Source organism: Poecilia mexicana, unplaced genomic scaffold (genome assembly GCF_051168715.1).
Source record: "Poecilia mexicana isolate PSO_F unplaced genomic scaffold, ASM5116871v1 scaffold_9, whole genome shotgun sequence".
Taxonomy (NCBI): Eukaryota; Metazoa; Chordata; class Actinopteri; order Cyprinodontiformes; family Poeciliidae; genus Poecilia; species Poecilia mexicana.
The window spans coordinates 31,938,133-31,957,064 of NW_028263378.1; the positions used below are offsets into that span (position 1 = coordinate 31,938,133).

The 18,932-nt window shown below is 37.1% G+C and overlaps 1 protein-coding gene across 2 annotated transcripts in view; it reads right to left on the reverse strand.

The window, feature by feature from the left end:
• Positions 1 to 18,932, reverse strand: part of stxbp1b (syntaxin binding protein 1b) — a 33,414-nt gene that overhangs the window by 10,430 nt on the left and 4,052 nt on the right. Inside the window, exons 1-14 of one of the 2 annotated variants that reach the window (XM_088009156.1) lie at positions 14,759 to 14,818; positions 14,136 to 14,185; positions 13,954 to 14,035; positions 13,430 to 13,506; positions 13,155 to 13,233; positions 11,599 to 11,702; positions 8,392 to 8,540; positions 7,126 to 7,210; positions 4,881 to 5,011; positions 4,032 to 4,139; positions 3,889 to 3,949; positions 2,802 to 2,867; positions 829 to 909; positions 267 to 405 (exon numbers count right to left, since the gene is read on the reverse strand). In XM_088009156.1, the coding sequence (XP_087865282.1) occupies positions 267 to 405; positions 829 to 909; positions 2,802 to 2,867; positions 3,889 to 3,949; positions 4,032 to 4,139; positions 4,881 to 5,011; positions 7,126 to 7,210; positions 8,392 to 8,540; positions 11,599 to 11,702; positions 13,155 to 13,233; positions 13,430 to 13,506; positions 13,954 to 14,035; positions 14,136 to 14,180 (1,207 nt within the window). In that variant the 5' untranslated portion in view covers positions 14,181 to 14,185; positions 14,759 to 14,818. Of the gene's footprint in view, positions 1 to 266; positions 406 to 828; positions 910 to 2,801; positions 2,868 to 3,888; positions 3,950 to 4,031; positions 4,140 to 4,880; positions 5,012 to 7,125; positions 7,211 to 8,391; positions 8,541 to 11,598; positions 11,703 to 13,154; positions 13,234 to 13,429; positions 13,507 to 13,953; positions 14,036 to 14,135; positions 14,186 to 14,758; positions 14,819 to 18,932 lie in introns of those variants that run through there. The other variant, XM_088009155.1, reaches the window with a different exon arrangement.

The window sequence follows — 18,932 nt, forward strand, 5'->3', positions numbered from 1 at the left end:
CACAGAGGTTCAGATACACATGCAGCACACATGCATGCAAGCATGCATGGTCACATATTCAATTTATGCAAACAGCAGGATAAGTGCGATTAACTTCAAACCACCAAAACAAAATGCAAAAAATATATATATGCATATATATCTAATATAATGACACAATCTTAATACAAAACACAGAAACATTGACCCAGATTAAATTACAGAGAAGACAACACTTTATATGCAAGGTCATAAAAAAGGAACTGGAAGCACTGATGCTATCTGACCATTCTTCATGAAGATGTAGAGCAGGATGATGCGTATCTTGTCGGACACGTTGACGTTGGCATCCAGGAGGATAGGAACAATGAGCCTCATGGGATCCTTGATCTTCTCACCCTCTGCATCTGTGCCCATTGCCAAATCCTGCAAATCAGTAAATGACAAATGATTACACTTAAAAAAATTAATATTTTTTCAGTTAAATTAAGTGTGCGTTAAATGCATGGTCAAGTTATTGGTTCTGGTGGGGGAGCAAAGTTTCTTTTTGAGGTTCTTTGTTGAGATGCTCCGACCCAGTTTTTATACTTCCAATCTGATCCTGATATCTGAATGTGAAGTGATTCATTCATTATTCAATTAGGGCGCTCGGAACAATGTTCTAAAATACATTGTACCCTTTCTATACAATACTCCACCCTGATGTAGGGGGATAAAGGCACTTCCTCGGTACCCAACTTGTTAGATTCAGTAAAACCAACAGGCTAAAGAATGGGAACCATAGATTACCCTGGCTCCTTGCGTGCATGTGTGTGTGTGCGTGCACACTCATGTGTTTGAGTGTTTTACCTGCTCTACACGACAGAGTTTGTCCACTGTACCCTGGTAGCGGTTCATGCAGTCCTCTGCAAGGTGAAGATGGGTTGAATACTAAAGTAAGACAGGAAAGGTGCTTTTAGCAGGTTTGGCATAAATAACAATGACTAATGAAACATCAAGTCATCGTCTCTTAGTAGCACATGTATTAATATTGCCAAGGATTTTTTGATAGAAAGATGTTAATGATTGCTGATCATGCCATAGAGTTAGTTTACTATGGCAATGTTGTGTGATCATACAAAGAGTAACATAATGCTTCTGTGGTAAATGAAACACCTCTGACCAAACCTGTTGAATGAATAAGAATTTCTCTACGCAGTTTAAAAGGGCAACAAAGAGTCGCAGAACATACAATAAGGGCAAATTAGAGTGCTCAGTTAATCTGACACATGGAAAAGTGGAAATTATTTTTTTTAGGTTTTTATGGACTATAAGGGAACAGTTCTCATTATTAAGGTGTATAATTCATCAGCAGTCAGTATCCCACAGTACTATGAAATATTATTACTGATCTCTTCAGATTTTTTTTGTCTACATTTTCAGATCATCAAGCCAAAAAGTATAATATCAGAAAAAGATGTGAATAAATACAAAATGCAGATTTTTATCATTATTTAATTATGTGAAAAAGTAATAGCTCCCTACAACTAATAACTGCTCAGACCATCTCTAGCATTTGCTATCAGAATCACATTATTTCCATATATATATATATATATATATATATATATATATATATATATATATATATATATATATATATATATATATATATATATATATATATATATACGTATATATTAGCTGGCCAATGGAAGAGATGAAGGCCACGGATGTTAAGACTCGGAAGCTACTAACCATGCATGGAGGGTTCCACCCCAAATCCAGCACCCTGAGACTGTACACAAGCCGTAAGGAAGGAGGCAGAGGACTAGTGAGTGTGAGAGCCACTGTCCAGGATGAAACATCCAAGATCCATAAATACATCAAGGACAAAGCCTCAACGGACGATGTGCTCAGCGAATGTCTCAGGCAATGGGGAACAGAGGACGAGGTGCTGGAGGTACCATCATGGGAGGACAAGCCCCTACATGGGATGTACCACTGACAAATAACTGAAGTGGCTGATATCAGGAAATCCTACCAATGGCTGGAGAAAGCTGGACTCAAGGACAGCACAGAGGCCCTCATCCTGGCTGCACAGGAACAGGCCCTAAACACCAGAGCAATAGAGGCTCAGATCTACCACACCAGACAAGACCCAAGGTGTAGGTTGTGCAAGGAGGCCCCTGAGGCAGTCCAGCAAATAACAGCAGGGTGCAAGATGCTGGCAGGGAAAGCGTACATGGAACAACATAACCAAGTGGCGGGCATAGTGTACAGGAACATCTGTGCAGAATATGGACTGGAAGCCCCGAGATCAAAGTGGGGAACACCCCCAAAGGTGGTGGAGAATGACCGAGCTAAGATCCTGTGGGACTTCCAGATCCAGACAGACAAGATGGTAATGGAGAACCAACCGGACATTGTGGTGGTGGATAAAGAACAGAGGAAAGCCGTTGTGGCGGATGTAGCAATACCAAGTGACCACAACATCAGGAAAAAGGAGCATGAGAAACTGGAGAAATACCAGGGCCTCAGAGAGGAACTGGAGAAGGCCTGGAAGGTGAAGACCACAGTGGTGCCTGTGGTCATCGGGGCCCTCGGGGCAGTCACCCCCAAACTGGAGCAGTGGCTCAAAAAGATCCCAGGAACAACATCAGACATCTCAGTCCAGAAATGTGCAGTTCTAGGCACAGCCAAGATACTGGAGGAGAACCCTCAAGCTCCCAGGCCTCTGGTAGAAGACCCGAGCTCAGAGGATGAAAGAGAGGGACCACCCGCGGAGGGTGAGAAGGGAATTTTTTTCTTTTTTTTTTTATATGCAGGTCTTGAGTTTCTACCTTGCTGAGCTCTTTCTGATACTGAGGCATCTTCTTTAGCATCTGAGACAGCTCCTTCATGGTGGTCTGAAAGCAAAGCACAGAACTTACTTAGTAACCTAGTGAGACAGAAAAGAAATAATGATTATTTCACAATATTCCTAATTTTATTTGTGCCCAAACCATTCATGTTCTGCTAGCATACAGTGGTTATTTTTATAGCTTTTCTGTCATGTTTCAACAACAAAATCACAAAGGTATACAAACAAAATAAACCAAAGGAAAGAGCAAAAGAAGAAAAAGCTAATAATGTTAGCTTAATAAAACACAGCTTAATATTTTCTGGTTAGGAATAACATATTTCAAACTCATTTTGTTGGTTGCATTATTTAGGAGCTACTGTTGCCTTTAACCTTTTACTTGTACATAGAAATTACTCCTATATCAGTGCTACTGAGTTGTTTTGTTTGTCTGTGTGTGCTCAGACTTCTGAAACCCCCCAGTTGATCCTAGCAGATGGCTGTTCACACTGTTCATGTCGTGGTTCTGCTGGAGATTTCTTCCTGTTAAAGGGTCTTTCCTCTGTTGCTACCTGCTCAGTTTGAGGAATTGCTGCCCATTGTTGCTACTCCAGGAGGAGTGAATACTCCAAGTCAGTGACTCAATGTCATGTGCTAGGTTTCCTTAGATAGATTTTTAGTCATTTGAATACTGGACTGAGCTTGACTGCATTGTTTGATAATTCAGATAAATTTGGAATGTATATAATGAACTTGGAATTTTTCTGCATGAACAGATTTAACGGATTTTATTCTTATTATTGTCCAGTTGCATTTCTTACTTTTGACTAAACTATTTTAACACATAGAGATGGTCATGGTCAATTCAATGACTTCAAAATGCCTTTAGTCCAGAGCATATTGCTCCACAAGAATTGCTTTTTATTCACTTTCAACATGAACATTTTTTTTTTCAGATCATCTACCCCGTTAACAAACAAAGCACAGGCTAATGTCCTGTCACAGAACACCACTGCCACCTTTTCCTTGTACCTTCATGTGTCTGTGTACAAAACAGTGAAACAGCAAGAACACAGCTTGGCCTCTACCTTTTCTCCTGTGTTCATCTTCTTGCTGGCAGAGAATTCTTTCAGAGAGCGAGTCACAGCCCTGCTCAGAGTGACATGATAAGGAAGAGTTAGAGAAAAAGGCATGAGAAGCTCTTCTGGGTCCTGAAACAGAAAGCACTCACGTTGACACCTCAGCTATGTGTTTGTGTCTCAGAGTCAGCCACAGGTCATCATCCTCGTCCAGAACCACCTCCTTCATTCGGGTTTCCCCCATTCCACTGGTCTCATAACTGAGCGAGAGTGGAAGCAGGATTAGATGCAACTTTTGTGCACCAGAGAGTTATTAAATAGCTACAGTAAGTATTACTGCAGCTAATATGATGGATGTTAAATCAACTTAACATCCATCACATTCATTAACATATTTGTGTTTTAGATTTGCATTAGTATGCCTATTGTTGTATTTCAGTGGTCAGATAGAGCAGGGAAAACAAGTTTGAGAACCCAATGAACAATGTCCTGCATGTTTTCAGCAAGTCCCTGCTTCAAGAAATCTCAGAGAGATGGGTTGGTGTTCAAGCTGGACCACAGGTGGCTAATGGCTTAATCCTTTAAATCAAGCAGGAAAACAATGGAAAATGCAGGACAATATATCTCAAGGATAGTGGAACTATGGACTAGAACAAGAGATTAAAAGTAGTGTTGTCAAACATTTTAAGTACATCTTGCTGCTGGACTGAACCCATTTTTTTTTTACTTCAGAAACATCTTAATCTTTATGGCATAGATTCCAAATGGTGTCAGCAAGATTCCTCTAAAGTGTTGCTTGATAGTTACATGATGGTTTTATCCATTTGTCTTGTATTCAGAGACAGTTTCCTACATATCATAGCTCACAATGATTGGCCACCTAGCCTGCCATTATCTTGATGCTCAATTCTGCTCAATTTCCATCTCCCTTCAGTGCTTCATATGGGATTTCTTTCACTGAGCTAGATTTCTCCAGTTGAATTTGAACCGGACATGTGTACCTGTAGACGTCATTTTCAATGCCCAGCAAGTCGTAGGCCATGGCCTGCAGTGTGAGCTCATGCAAGAGAGGGGAGACAGGGTCAAAGCCACGATCCAGAATAAGCAGCTGAGTACGACACTTGTCTGGTCCCTGCATCAGAGCATAAACAAGGCATTCACTGCATATGATCAACAAATACTGCAGCAGATTTTTAAAAAATAGTAAACTGAAGGGTACAGGCAGCTGCCAAAGAGTGACAACAGAAAGTGAGGGTGAGAAGATCCAGTGAGCCCAAGAAATGCAGTAAATCTCTAATGTTCTCTGGGATTTCAGGGCTGGTGCCAATTATCTGATGATGAGCTGTTGGATATAGCTAATCATCTTAGGCAGATTTAACATGTGTGTCAAAACACAAAATGTAAGGAAAATCTATTTACAAAACAAATTTGTTTATGTGTTGATTACTAAACAGTGTTGGGGTAAACACTTTAACATGAACAGCATTTTGTGTTTAGAAACTAGGGAATTTTATCACATTGGTACTGTGTTATTTTCTGTTTCTGTTTTTATTTCTGTTTCACAAAAAAAGTATGCAGAGGTTCAACAGATATCAATAATCTATTAGCCCACTGGTAAATGAACAGATTATGAACTATTATACACAGGCTCACGAATCACATAATAAAAGCAAAGTATTTGAAAATAATTAAATGTCGGATTTTCACAGGACTGCTGATCCACAGAGCTGGGTCTCCTGGATTCTGTATAGCTCTTAACTTTGCCATTTGTCTGCTCATCATCCATATGAATTTCATGTTCATTTTGGACCTTATAATAATGCATTTTAACAATTTTTTTGTACGGTGGAAATGATTATACAAAAACGAATGTCAATAAGCTTTAAAAAGAAAAATCTGTGAACCAAGCTAATAGTTTATTGTCAAAACTGTTCAAAGTTTAAATACATGGTTAGTTCAGCATGAACATTTGAATAAATAACCTTTAGCAAGTTGCAAATAAATCACATAGCTTTGGTAGCCATCCACAAAATCATCTGCAGTTCTGTCTGGATATTGGTCCCTTTTCTTTATAGAATTAAGGAGCTAATATAAAGTAGTTGCTGTCCTGTCAGAAATCAGGCTTTTAAGCATTAATGCAAAATTCCTACTGAGTTCAGGTAGGAACTCGGGGGTTCCTACCAAGCTTCCAGGGTTATTCTGGAAGCTTGATGTAAATCTAAGTTTAATGTATGTTTGAGGTCTTTGTCCTTGTGTAAAATACAACATTGCTGTACTGTTATCATTACAACCCAAACTGTAACCCTTCATTTTGAAACATTGACTGGAGTGTTTAGGAACAGTTTAGGAGCAATCATGGCTAAATCCCATTATAAACTGGAAGATCCTGGGAAAGCAAGTTTTGATGTTGACAATGAATTGAGTTTAATGTTCACATCAACCAAGAGTATGCAACCAAGAAAGATGCAACCTGTTTAGAAAGCATATCTTTCTCAGTCTGCATGTTTTTGGTTATGAGAACACGACGTTTGAAGTTAACTTTCTGGATTCTCTTGGTAGAACTATTCAACCATAACAAGAAGAAGCATATTTGGTGGGGTCAAGTTAAGGCTTTCCACCTAACAACACTCTACCACTTGTTAAGCAATTGGTAGAGGGTGGCAGTAGTAGTCTGTGGGTGTTTCAGGTTACCATTGATATTGATGCATCACACAGAATGGACCCAAGAATAGGACTACCTCCAAACTCTTTGACTTTACTTCTAATCATCTCAGGTTTTTATATTTGGGAACAGTTGGATGTTCCAACAGGACACTGATTCCAAACAATAAATTAATAATAAAATTAAGGCTTTTCTCTTTTTTTGGCTTTATTGGCCTTATTTCACAGTAGATTGACAGGAAAGTGGGTGTGAGAAGACAGGTGGCAAAGGTCAATGGGCCGGGACTCAAACTCGTGACGGCAACTCAAACTCATGGTTTCTCTGCATCTTTCTAAAGAACATGTCTCCAAAAAGTATAGTTCACTTTAGTGCCTTTAACTTTAATACTGGTAATGCATGGACTAGACAAAATCCAAAATAAATACACATGAACACCTAATGTTTTTTTAAAAAGTCTTGAAGTTGTATGTTTTACATTCCATCCTAAAAAACAAACAGCTAAAAACCATTAGAAAAATCCATATTTATAATGTTATTCATGTTAGTGTGATTGTTCTCACTGGTGATGTATTTCCATCCCATACCTCTCCCATAGTGGGGTCATCAGCCTTGTATCCATCTAGTTTCTCCTGAAGCATCTGGGCAAGAACTGCACAGTCTTTGTACTCCCTGATACAAAACATAGATATATGGATATATTAGCCTTAAGCTCAAATCTTTATTTAGTTCTAATCACAAATTTCTAGAAGAGACACTTTAATTACCTTAATTTTTTCATTGGTTCACCTTTTAATCCTAGTTGTTTGAATCATTATGATATCTAAAGTTGTTTTTTTCACCAATTACCAACCTTTGAGGAGGTTTGGTAACTCTTTTAATGTCTTAAAGGATTTGAAACTTTAAGTATAAGGCATGTGAGGCACATGTGCAACTTTTCTTCACTGCTATTTCTTTTTCCAATTCAATAAAAATTGCTTCAAATCTAAACTCAAGAACAGGAAGTCTTCACATCACATCATCCCAAATCAGTCTTGACCCAATAGTTAACACTATTGGGTCACTATTGGGTCAAAATAGAGCAGTGCTTCTCAATTCCGGTCCTCAGGCCCCCCTGCCCTGCATGTTTTAGGTGTTTCCCTACTGCCACACACCTGGATTGAATCTATGGGCGATTAACAAGCTTCTGCAGCACTTGATGCCAGCAGAAGAGGTAATGCAATCATTTAGATCAGCTGTTGTGAAATACAGGCACATCTAAAACATGCAGAGCAGGGGGCCTGAGGACTGGAATTGAGAATCACTGAAATAGAGGAAGAAACAAATAAACAGCCTTTACAGGACGGTAAGTTCACACTACAGGAAACAAACAGGTAGTAATTACAAAGTTTGTTACTTATTCCTGTCCCATCAACCACAGCATGTTTGGCTGTGATTTAGTCTGTTTTTAAATGACAATGTATCTGATTACAAAGAGTTCCAACTTTAAAACAAAGCAAGCAATCTGGGCCTCCGTTTAAAATGAAAATTCAGTGTAGAAATCAAAGAACATTAATAGAAGCTTCATCATGTGGCTAATATGGTGACTGATAATTCAACTGATTTTATTCATTAAAATCAAATCACCTTATAGGACAGCGATGAAGAAAGGATCTATAGAAATTGTATTACCTTGTATTTATTTGGTTAGCATTCAAAACTTAAATGGCCAGCACTAAAATGGATGTCATTTTTATTTGCTCTTTTTTTCCCCCTCACCTCCAAAGGATGTTGTCTCAAAGCTGAACTAGTTACTTCCATCATATCAATGCAAAGAGAAACAAAGACAGAAAGTTAAAATGCTTTGCTCTCACCCTCTGTAACGGACTCCAGGATACTCTTTGAGCGTTGCACACAGGGTGGCTATCTGTTCAGCACAACGCTCCAACATGTTATTCTTCACATCAGCTTTGAAGGGGCTGTAGAAGTCCTGGAAGGCATCCATTTTATCCAGGGAGAAGACCTGAATAAAGATCATAAGGGTTACAGAGGCTGTAAGCACTAATGTCATGTGGATATTTATGCTGCTGTGCTGGAAGAAATAGCAGTATAAAAGTTTTTCATGGACCAAAAAACATTGGTTTTATGAGTTGTCTGTGAAAACCAAAAAACGTGATTTTGTCCATGTACTTTAAAATATTATAGTTTAATAACACTTATTTTTTACTAAACCGTGTTAAATAAAGCATGTTGGTAGGAATATTATGTGGGATTGAAGCTGCATGACTACGGTAATATTAGTGTATATTAAAATATCATATAATTTCAGGTGCACAGTGACCTATGCAGTCCGCTGCATTAATGTGCAACAAAGAGTTTGCAGGGATCTGTATTTGTGGATGTTTGTGTTTAATTTAATTTCAACAAAAACTTGTTTGCCTGTCTGATACCGTTTCATTCTTACAAACAGCTCTGTATTTAAAATACTTGTAAAAAGGTAGAATATTCTACCTTTAATAATAAGAGTCTAGGGAACCCAAAGCAATAATGATAAAGTAACTCAAATACATTTGTTTGTTAACTCATTTTATTTAGTATGTTGCAACTTAAACCATTAACTATGTTGGACTAAAATGCCCTATTTATTCATACTTATTTAAATGGATTACATGTTCACTTTAAAATTAAGTCAAATTAACTTCAGAGTTTCTTATTTAAACAACTTCGATCTCTACTGGAGTTACTCATCCAAATGGAGAAACCGATTGCACAAAACTGTATGAGTCTTATGAACACAACAAACTTTGACTTTTTCCATTCAGTTTTTATTAACTCAAAACTGCAGCTTCAAACATATATCATGACTGCAAAAGCCATTATCAAATATCACAAATTGGTCTTTTAAAGCTGACACCTTAAAGGTATTTATTTATTTGTACTTTTATTCAAATTGCTAAATGCTTTTTGAAACATTGATTTTAGGTGTAAATCAGTGAATTAGGATACTGTACAAAGTCAGAATAATGTCAGTCTTTTTAAAGTAAATTGTTTTAGTTGTCATGAGTCATAGCAATCACAGAAGATGCATTTTGATTAATTATTATTATTTAACTTGTTCACAATATTCTGATATAATGATGCACACCCACAACAAATGCAAATATAGCTGAACTACAAGAATTCAACACTTATCTATGCAAACAGTAATAATGCAACATTAATGAATGAACTCAAAAAAATCCACAACACTTTCCAGGATAGCTCAGATGCACAACATAGATTAGCCCAAACAAACACACTAGTGTGTCTGTTTATAAGTGATAAGTCTTTCCAAATTGATCCTCAAGCACAACAAACATCTAATGTGGTGAGAAAGGAACTCCTGCAGGATCCTCTTCCTCATCCTCATCAATCACCAGAGCAACTGCATCTTCATAGGACTCCTTCATATCCTAAAATGCCACACAGAGTGCAAAATTATTGAGCAATAATATCCATATCAAAGACATAAAAGTGAAAATAAATACACTTTATCAGCTACTTTTTAACATTTTCTGTTAAGCTTCATTCCTTATTATCTATTTTAAAATTCTGGTGGGCAAATTAGTGTAATCCCCAAGAATAACATACCTTGCATATTTTGAAAATTCCTAAAGATTCCTTCATAAGGGAATCAATAAGGCCAGCCAGGGATGCTCCTCCTTCTGCATGTATGTGGATTTTGTCCTTAATTCTATTAAATGTTTAAATAGAACTTGAAGGTGAAAAGGTGAATTTATTGTACTATTTTATTGATTTGCAGAAAAATGGGCCATGCTAACCCAGCTGCCATCTAGCATTGCTTAAAGTCAGCCTGGATAAATTTGGCAGCTTATTTGGGGAAATAGTATTTCAAAGCTGAAATGATGAAATAGAGTTTCATCATTTTAACTACAGTTTTCACTTCTACACCCAGCATATATGCAAAAATTTTTCATGTTTTTTGCCAATTCTCCTCAGCTCTACTGCTAAGTTCACTGGATTACCAGTCAGGATGGATGTATATCCTCCTCAGCTGATTGGACTTTGCATAAAGAAGAAGACTGGAGGAGCTGATGAAAATATGGACCAGCTTTATGCAAAATAGGTACTTTAAAACACTTTTACTCTATTGTTAACATTATAATTCCAAATTTCATGTTTTTTTATATATATATTCTTTAAAGAAAAAATACTTACCTCATAATTTTCACACTGAAGTTGCTAAAATTCTTTGTTGAAACTTTCCTCTAATGGCCGACAAGTCCAGGGAAACGCCTCACCATCGTGTGCAAGCTCAGTGATGTCACCAGAAAGAGGAGTTAATTTCTTTGGTTTGAGTCAGTGATCACAACTTGAACAGTTCAAAGCAACAATACTCAAAATAAATGATTAGCATATGTGTACTTATTGTAAATGAGTTAGAAAATCAAACTGTTAGTTTTGGGTCTACTCAAGAGTAACAATTTATAAAAGTTACTCTTACTATTTAGCTGAAATGAGTACAAATAAATAACTTATTTTTAGTAAGAAGGACTATTGGGATTACAGTGTAGTTTTTACTGCTCCTGAACACACGTAATGCACTGTAGTCTATCTTTGGTAGTGCTGTTCTGGCTTTTTCACAAAATGAATGACAAGGCACCAATCAGCTGCTTTAAGTTCAAAAGAGAATCAAAAAGGGCAACTCAAACCAATTTTAACAACACATTACCTACTCAGGCAATTACTCTGACTCAGCAGGGCAGTAACTATTCTAATGTTATCTTCTGACAACCAAACTTTTCCAAAGTTGCTGTCTTGTACTGATACATTATATTAAAATCCTGCATGAAAACAAGTCTAATTTGAAAGAATATTCCCAAAACAAAACAGACAGCATCTTACACATCATCTCCAGCACAACTGTGCACATAATCAGAGCTCCAAAATATGTACTAAACATCTGTACACAAAGCTGAACTGTTCTACAAGTCCTATTCTCATTACATCCTCTATCATTAATGATAATGTGGATGAATTTTCACCTGCCATGACACATCCCAGTCTGGCCTTTGTCTTACCTGAGACTCGTAGGGCAGGAAGGCTATGTGGATTTCAGTCAAGGCCTTCATGGCTTTGGAGGCGCGGGATTTGGTCAACAGTCCAAACAGGGAGTCCGGGATCGCTGCAAAGTATCACATTTCAATCAGTTATTCTCACCTAAATTTTGAGAAAGATTTCCTTTATTGATTTATTTTCTTGATGCCTAATTAAGTTATATTTGGATTAGAAAACATTAAAAGAGAATATATGCAAATAAATTAGGGCTGTAATGATTCCTCGAATGATTTGAGTACCTCAATCATTAAAATTCCTCCAGGCAAATTATCTGCCTTGAAGCTTCATTAAATTATTATGAATTATTATTAAACACCAGTTCTGGTCGGGTGATTATTTGTGTTGTGCAATGTTCTCACTTTTGCCTAAGAGTTTTTGACAAAATCTAAGTGTTAGCAACACAATGTCAAAATTTCAAGTTCAGTCCAGAGGTATTTCATTGATTTATGAAAATGTCCAGGTTTTATCGTTTATCAGGGGATCAATAACATAACATTATAGTGTTAGAAAATACAGACTCTGTTACTGAATGGTCTATTAAAGACAGGAAGGCCCTTAATAGACTGTGGCAGTGATCAGGTTATTATAGAAATAACTGATTTAAAGAAACAAATGTATTGTAATCAAATCAAGCCATATTAGTTGTACACGTCAAACTTCTGTCATCTAGAGAAATACTCAGATGACTGTAGCTGTCAGGTGTATCAGAGATGGACAAGAGACTGAGTACAGAGAGCTGGTGGACCGCTTTGTGTCATGGTGGGAAAATTTATCTTTAATGTAAAAATAAAAACTAAGGAGATTATTGTTGATTTCAGGATTAACAGGGTTAGATCAAACCCTATTTCCATCATGGGAGAAGAAGTGGAGGTGGTTGAGGAATATAAATACCTCTGTGTTCACCTGGACAACAGACTGGACTGTAGACACAACAGTGAAGTCGTCTAAAAGAAACACAGAGCAGACTGGACTGGTTTGCAGCAAAATGCTACAGATGTTCTATAAGTCTGTTGTTGAGAGCATCATCTCTTCACCTAAAAAGGCTCAATAGTCTGATAAAGAAGGCTGGTTCTGTTCTGGGGTCAAGTATGTTAATGTCTCCACAAAGTGGGCAGTATAAATGAAAGAGTATGACAATTTTTTAATGCATTTTAATCAGCTCATGCTCATTTCTGTATTTCTCTCTCAATTTCAAATGCAATTTTATTTCAATATTTGTTTTGCACTTGATGTTGCAATGGAGATCTTTTTTTTTTTTTTTCCAATATTCCTCCTGACTATAAGCTTCTGTGTTTGATTATCTGCTCCTGCTCATGGGCCACACTGAAGCCTTAGGATGCATTAAAATATATATTTTCTTACAGTCCTTCAGCAATGTAAAATATATAATAAAAACAGTCTTATTAGCACAACAATATGAGGACTATAGTTATTTATAACTAAAGACTCTCAGCCAAACATTTACCACATCAGATGGAACAGAAACAATTTGTATTTGGAGAAGGTTAAATGAACTCACTGTCAGTGAAGAAGACATGGGCTGCTCGGTACCTCGGAGCCTGAGGGTCTCTGAAGTCTTCAATCAGACCCTCAACAGACTAAAACAACAGAAAACTATGTGACACCTTCCAAACTGTGCTGGGAACAGGCAGCTCATCGATATAAAAAGGAGTTATTCGGGTTTCATATAAACATACTTGTATGAACTCAAACAATAAGTTGACACATATCTTCTAATCTTTGATAAATATAAAGACTAGACTTTAAATAATTGGCTAGTCCTCAATTATTTACCTCATCTGATGGTGTGATTAAGTAGATGGCCTCCATGCTGGGCAGAGGCTCCCGCCGCTTATTTATGTCTTCTACAACTGAAGAGCACAGGCAGTAAAGGTTAAGCCTCGTCACACATCACTCAAATCTATAACTGTATGTGCTGATCTTATTTAAAGTATTCTATCCAACATTTATTATGATACAGTAGGATACTACAATATGCATTCAGGCCTTATGGTTCAGGATAAAGCACTGAAATAATGTTTTATTGATCATCAGAGTCAAGTCAGAGAGGGGCAGTAAAAGCCCACCCTGTGGGGAGAGGAGAGAAGTAATAACTTTATATCCTGGCATCCAGTTCTTGTTTTTAAAGATCCACACAGAAAAAAACTGTTCATTAAAGACTAAATCATTAAAGACCCAAATTATTAAAAAAAACACTCTTACATAGTAACATTGTCAAAAAGTGTGAACTGAATAAAACTTTGAATAGTTTAAATGAAGCAAAATTGATTTCACATATAGAATCAGATGGAGCTTACTGGTGATTCCCTCTGACATGATGTCTGTCATCTTACAGCAGGATGAAACCATCCTCATGCTCAGCTTGTCCACCACCAGGACCTACAGCACAGTTCCACAAGACAACAGGAAGATCCGCATTTCACTTGAGGTCAGACTGAAGGATATTTGATGAAAAATGTGATCAGAGCAGCACAAATACCTTCCATTTTCCTTTTTCTCTTGCCTTCTTAATCACATTGTTCATTATCTCTGTAAAGTCAAGAGACAAAAGGTGAAAACAACAGTAGGAGTTTAAAATTGAACCCACGTTAATTCATCATTTGCAATAAAATTAAAAAACATTTTGCAGCTTTTCACAGTCAACTGCAGAGCTTCAGGACAAGATTAAAAATAAATAATAAATGTATCAAAGCATATTTACAGCCATTTTATGAAACCTTGTGCTTTTGTCAAGTTTATCATAAATCCCTTGTATGGTTCTGGTGGTAAGACTGATTATAGTGTGATCAAGGAAGGTTGGATGAGGTGAAAAGTTTCAGAGACGGGTGCAGCCCCAGAAGTTCATGATGAAGAAGGCCCGTTCAGTGGAACCTCTGGAAATTATAGTGCAAAGAAGGACTCTTCATAAATTAAAGAATATTATGGATAACCCTGAGACTGTCATAGAACAACAGAATGTCTTCAGTCAGGAGGTCCTTCCTGCCCAAAGCCATTGAAAGCTCAACAAAATGTTTCTGCTTCTTTCTCCAGATTTGTGCCTCAAAACCATCCTGTCTCTGAGGTCTACAGACAATCCCTTCAACTGTATGTTTGGTATATTACCTTTGACATGCACTGGCAACTATGGGACTTCATACAGACAGGTGTGAGTCTTTCCAGATCAAGTCCAATCAGATGAATTTTCCTCAGGTGCGCTCCATTTAAGCCGTAGAAACATCTCAAGACTTTTCTACAGAAATTGAATAACTATTTGAAGTCATTGTGACTGACTAATGAAGTCACAGTGACTTCATTAGTAAGGAGTTGCATCCATATTTAGAATAGAAATATTTAATAGAAATAGAAATATTTAATTCTCAATCCCATTCCAGCTGTTTTCTGCCTGTTATCAGTTCTTTTCCCCAAATTTCACATGGTAAAATATGTTGACAGGACAACTACTAGTTGGTCATGCCACATTCTGGTATTTATGGACAACTGAACAAGAACAAGAAGAAAGTTATTGTTGAAAAAAATGTTGGAAAAATGCAGCTAAATACAGTCCTGGAAAAAAACCTTTCAGATGTTGTAAAAGATGGGAGATTGTGGCAGACGTTTACTTTCTAGCAGGATCCACTACACACAACCCAAGCTACACTGAAATTATTTTTATTATTTGGTTACTTAAGTCCAGACTTAAATCCAATTGAAAATCTGTGAAGAGACTTTAAATGTTAAATGTACAAACTGAAAACACTTGAGCTTTGTTGCAAAGCACAATAGGCAAATCTTTCAGTCTTTTTAGACACAGAGCTGGTAGTCATGCTTCAAGACTTTCTAGCTGTAATTTCAGTGATAAGTAGTTCTACACAGGTCTGACTCAGGGAGATGAATACAAATGTAAGTCACATTTTCAGACATAAATTGTTTACAAAATGGAAATCATGTCTAATTTTCCTTCCATTCCCATGTTACGACCCCTGGCCTCTAGAGCTGTCCAGGCTCTTTTGTTTATGCAGGTTCAGCTGTGAGAGCAACACCTTCCTGATTGGCTGCCTGGAAGCTGCAGAAGAGCAGCGACACCATTGGACCAGCAGGGGATTGTCAAGCCAATCAGACGCTGATGAGGCCCACTTGCTCCCTATAAAAGACTCCTGCAACCAATCCAGCTTGTAGGAAGAGGTTTTGTTCAGCTGCCCCACCTTAATTTGCTTGCTTGCTTGTGACTGTCTTGGGCAATTTTGGAATATTTTGGTTCTGCTGACCTATTTTGTTCTGCAAAGCAGTTTGACTCTGCTTTTGACTGCTTATAATCAATCTAGAAGCTTGTGTTAAGGAGGCTTGGTGTGCCCTCTGTGTTCCTTTTGAGTTTACTTTACACTGACTTGTTTTTTGTTTTTTGGTCATTTAATCAAATTGTACTTAACCCTCTTTTTATTTTAGTCCTATTTTGAGTATTAATTGGGTTAAGTTGTACTTTGTTTGTAAAAAATAATTTTAAAGTTAACTTGTTTCTTTTGACACTTTATGTTACAACCCCTGATTCCCTAGACCTCGGGGTCATAACATCCCATATTCTACATCATGTTGTTCCAGTGAGATGCATTGAAAGAATATGTAACATTAATCTGTGTGTTAATACAAAACATTTTGCCTGATACCATGTGGTCTAAAGAGTAGGATGGAATATTTTGTTAGTGTTGGACAATAAACTGTAAAATCTAATTAGTTCACCTTACTTAAAATATGCAAAGAATTCAGAAAAGTAAGCTTAAGATCAGTAAGAAAGCAGTAGTAAATCAAGTAGTACAACTGACACAAAATAAGTTAATGTAACTTATTTGTCATGCATTGTGTGAATTGTGTGTGTGTGTGGACTGCTTGATACAAATTTAACCCCACTTAGGATGACTAAGAACCGATAAATTACTACTTATTTTTCAAGTTCACTTAAACCAAATTTCTTGAATGAGTCTTTGCCTCCCTCTCTCTCCTTTTTTCTTTAGGTTTTATTGGCTCTAGTGGCCTTTTCTTGAGACAGGAAAGTGGATAATGATAGAGGGGGAAGACATGCAGCAAAGGTCACCAGTCTGGGAATTGAGCCTGTGACAGCATCCAGGACTAAGGCATCCTTCCATACATGGGTTGTTTTACCTCTGCGCCACCGCAGCACCGCTGTCTCCCACTTCACAGAATTACTAATTACATCAGCATAAAATATTCTAATAAAATATACAACAAAGGTTAATTCACTCTCGACCATCACTGTCGCTTCAGTGTCAGATTTACAGGAATACCAGAAACGCAACACTAAGGTTCCAGCTTGGGATGTCTGCATGAAGAAATAAATGCAAATAATTGTATTAATGGCCAGAAAAAAACATTAAGTTAGTTGACTGGTGATATCTCTAATCATAGGTCAACACACAGTGCTTGTCCTGTCTTTGACAAACACAGACTGTTATTGTTAGCATAGTGCTAAGAGCCTAGCTTAAGATGAAATGATACATTGACTTGCTCTGATGTTCCCCTGTGTGAATGTGCTCCTGTTCATGGAAACGCTGGGATTAGTTTCTCTATCATGAATCAAATGAGATAAATTACTGGCTCCAAAAAAAAAAAAAAAAACTCAAGTCAGGCATTTGTATTTGGATGCATGCAGCATTGGGTCAAAGTACTTTTCAACACAGAAAAAAAGTACAATTATCAAATTGCTACTTTTCTAAATCAATCCAGTTCAAGTGAGAAATGAGTTGGTAAGTTAGAGACTGTTCAACCACCAATTCCAAAATTACTTACTGAAAGTGAGTGTTGATAGTAATTTGATGAAAACTTGCTATCAAGTTACTATTTTCTATTATATACCATGTTTGCATTTACAGTGTTTGGCCACATAACTTCCAAAGCAGAAGCTGAATAAGCAGCCCTGACTGTGGTGGTCTTTAACTGTGCTAAGCAACGACTCTCACACCTCAGTGATGACACAGACACTGAAAGTCTTTCTCCAACTGTAGTTGATGCGTTTCCAGCACTGTGTAAGTCCAATCTGTCAGATGGAGAATGAAGAGACTCAGTAGGAGGGATCTGCTGCAATCACTCCACTAATCTGCTCCCAATCCTCTTACCAATCCCTGCCGCTATTTCTGTTCTCTTTCTGTGTCAGTGGGTGTGACGTCACATGTAAACAGCCTGGTTCTAGCTTACACACACACTAAAAAACACAGAACACTAGAGTCATCCAATAGGGAAACACTATGAATATTGCACAAATATACAAATGTAGTAATTTGTAGGCATTGTCAAAAATGTAATGACTGTCCCAGCATATCCCTGTATCACATGTGGTATGATATGATAACATGGTGTGCAGGGTATTTGTTGGACTATTATACATACAAGCAAAAGTAAGATTTAATTTCCAAGGTGATAATTTTAGTTCTGATCAGATCAACTTTAATGGTTTTCCATAAGGTCCATGAAGAGAGCCCAGCAACTCACAGGAGGAAACCTTTAGGTTCACATATCATAAATTCTCCAAGTCTATGACTCACTGCTTTTACATTAAAAAGCCCTTTCAGTGTGTACTTTATGCTTTAATATTCACACTGAAGATGCTTTTCTTGATTTGAATGTTCACCATGTCCCCACACAGACACCAGCTAAATCTATGATGTGTCCAGTGTAGACACAGTATGAAAATGGGTTTTCTGCAAACTGTCACCTGACTTGAAACCTTATTAGATTGGAATGTCTGATGAAGCCTGTACTGTACATTTCACCCTCTATTAATCAAAATCTTACTTATTTAAGCTGATCAAACATGAACTGAACTATATTATATTGAACATAGATTCTTTGAAGCCCAGTTATGAGATCTCTGAAACCTAGACTTTATCTGTGAAAACATAAAACTAGAAATGTGTCTGTTTTCTTGACATGAGTACCACTTCAGACTGAGACAAGTGTGAAAAGCAACATATTTCAACTACAGAGAAAAATGGATGACAAAATAATTTCTCTGTTTCATAAATCAGAAAGATTTATGAACTCTTCATGTAAAAAATATATTCCTAATTTTCCTTAAAATATCTTTCAAATCAGCTTATTTGTCCAACCAAAGATTAATATATTTAGTTTACCTTATGTTTCTGATTAATTACATTACCTTTTCCATTAAAAGGCTTTTGGAAAAATATTTAGAGAACAGAGGAGTTTACCCAGGATTAAGTTTACATCATATTTTTTAAACTACAAGGTGGATCCATCTATCTGTAGACTGGGTTGAAAATCTGTGCTT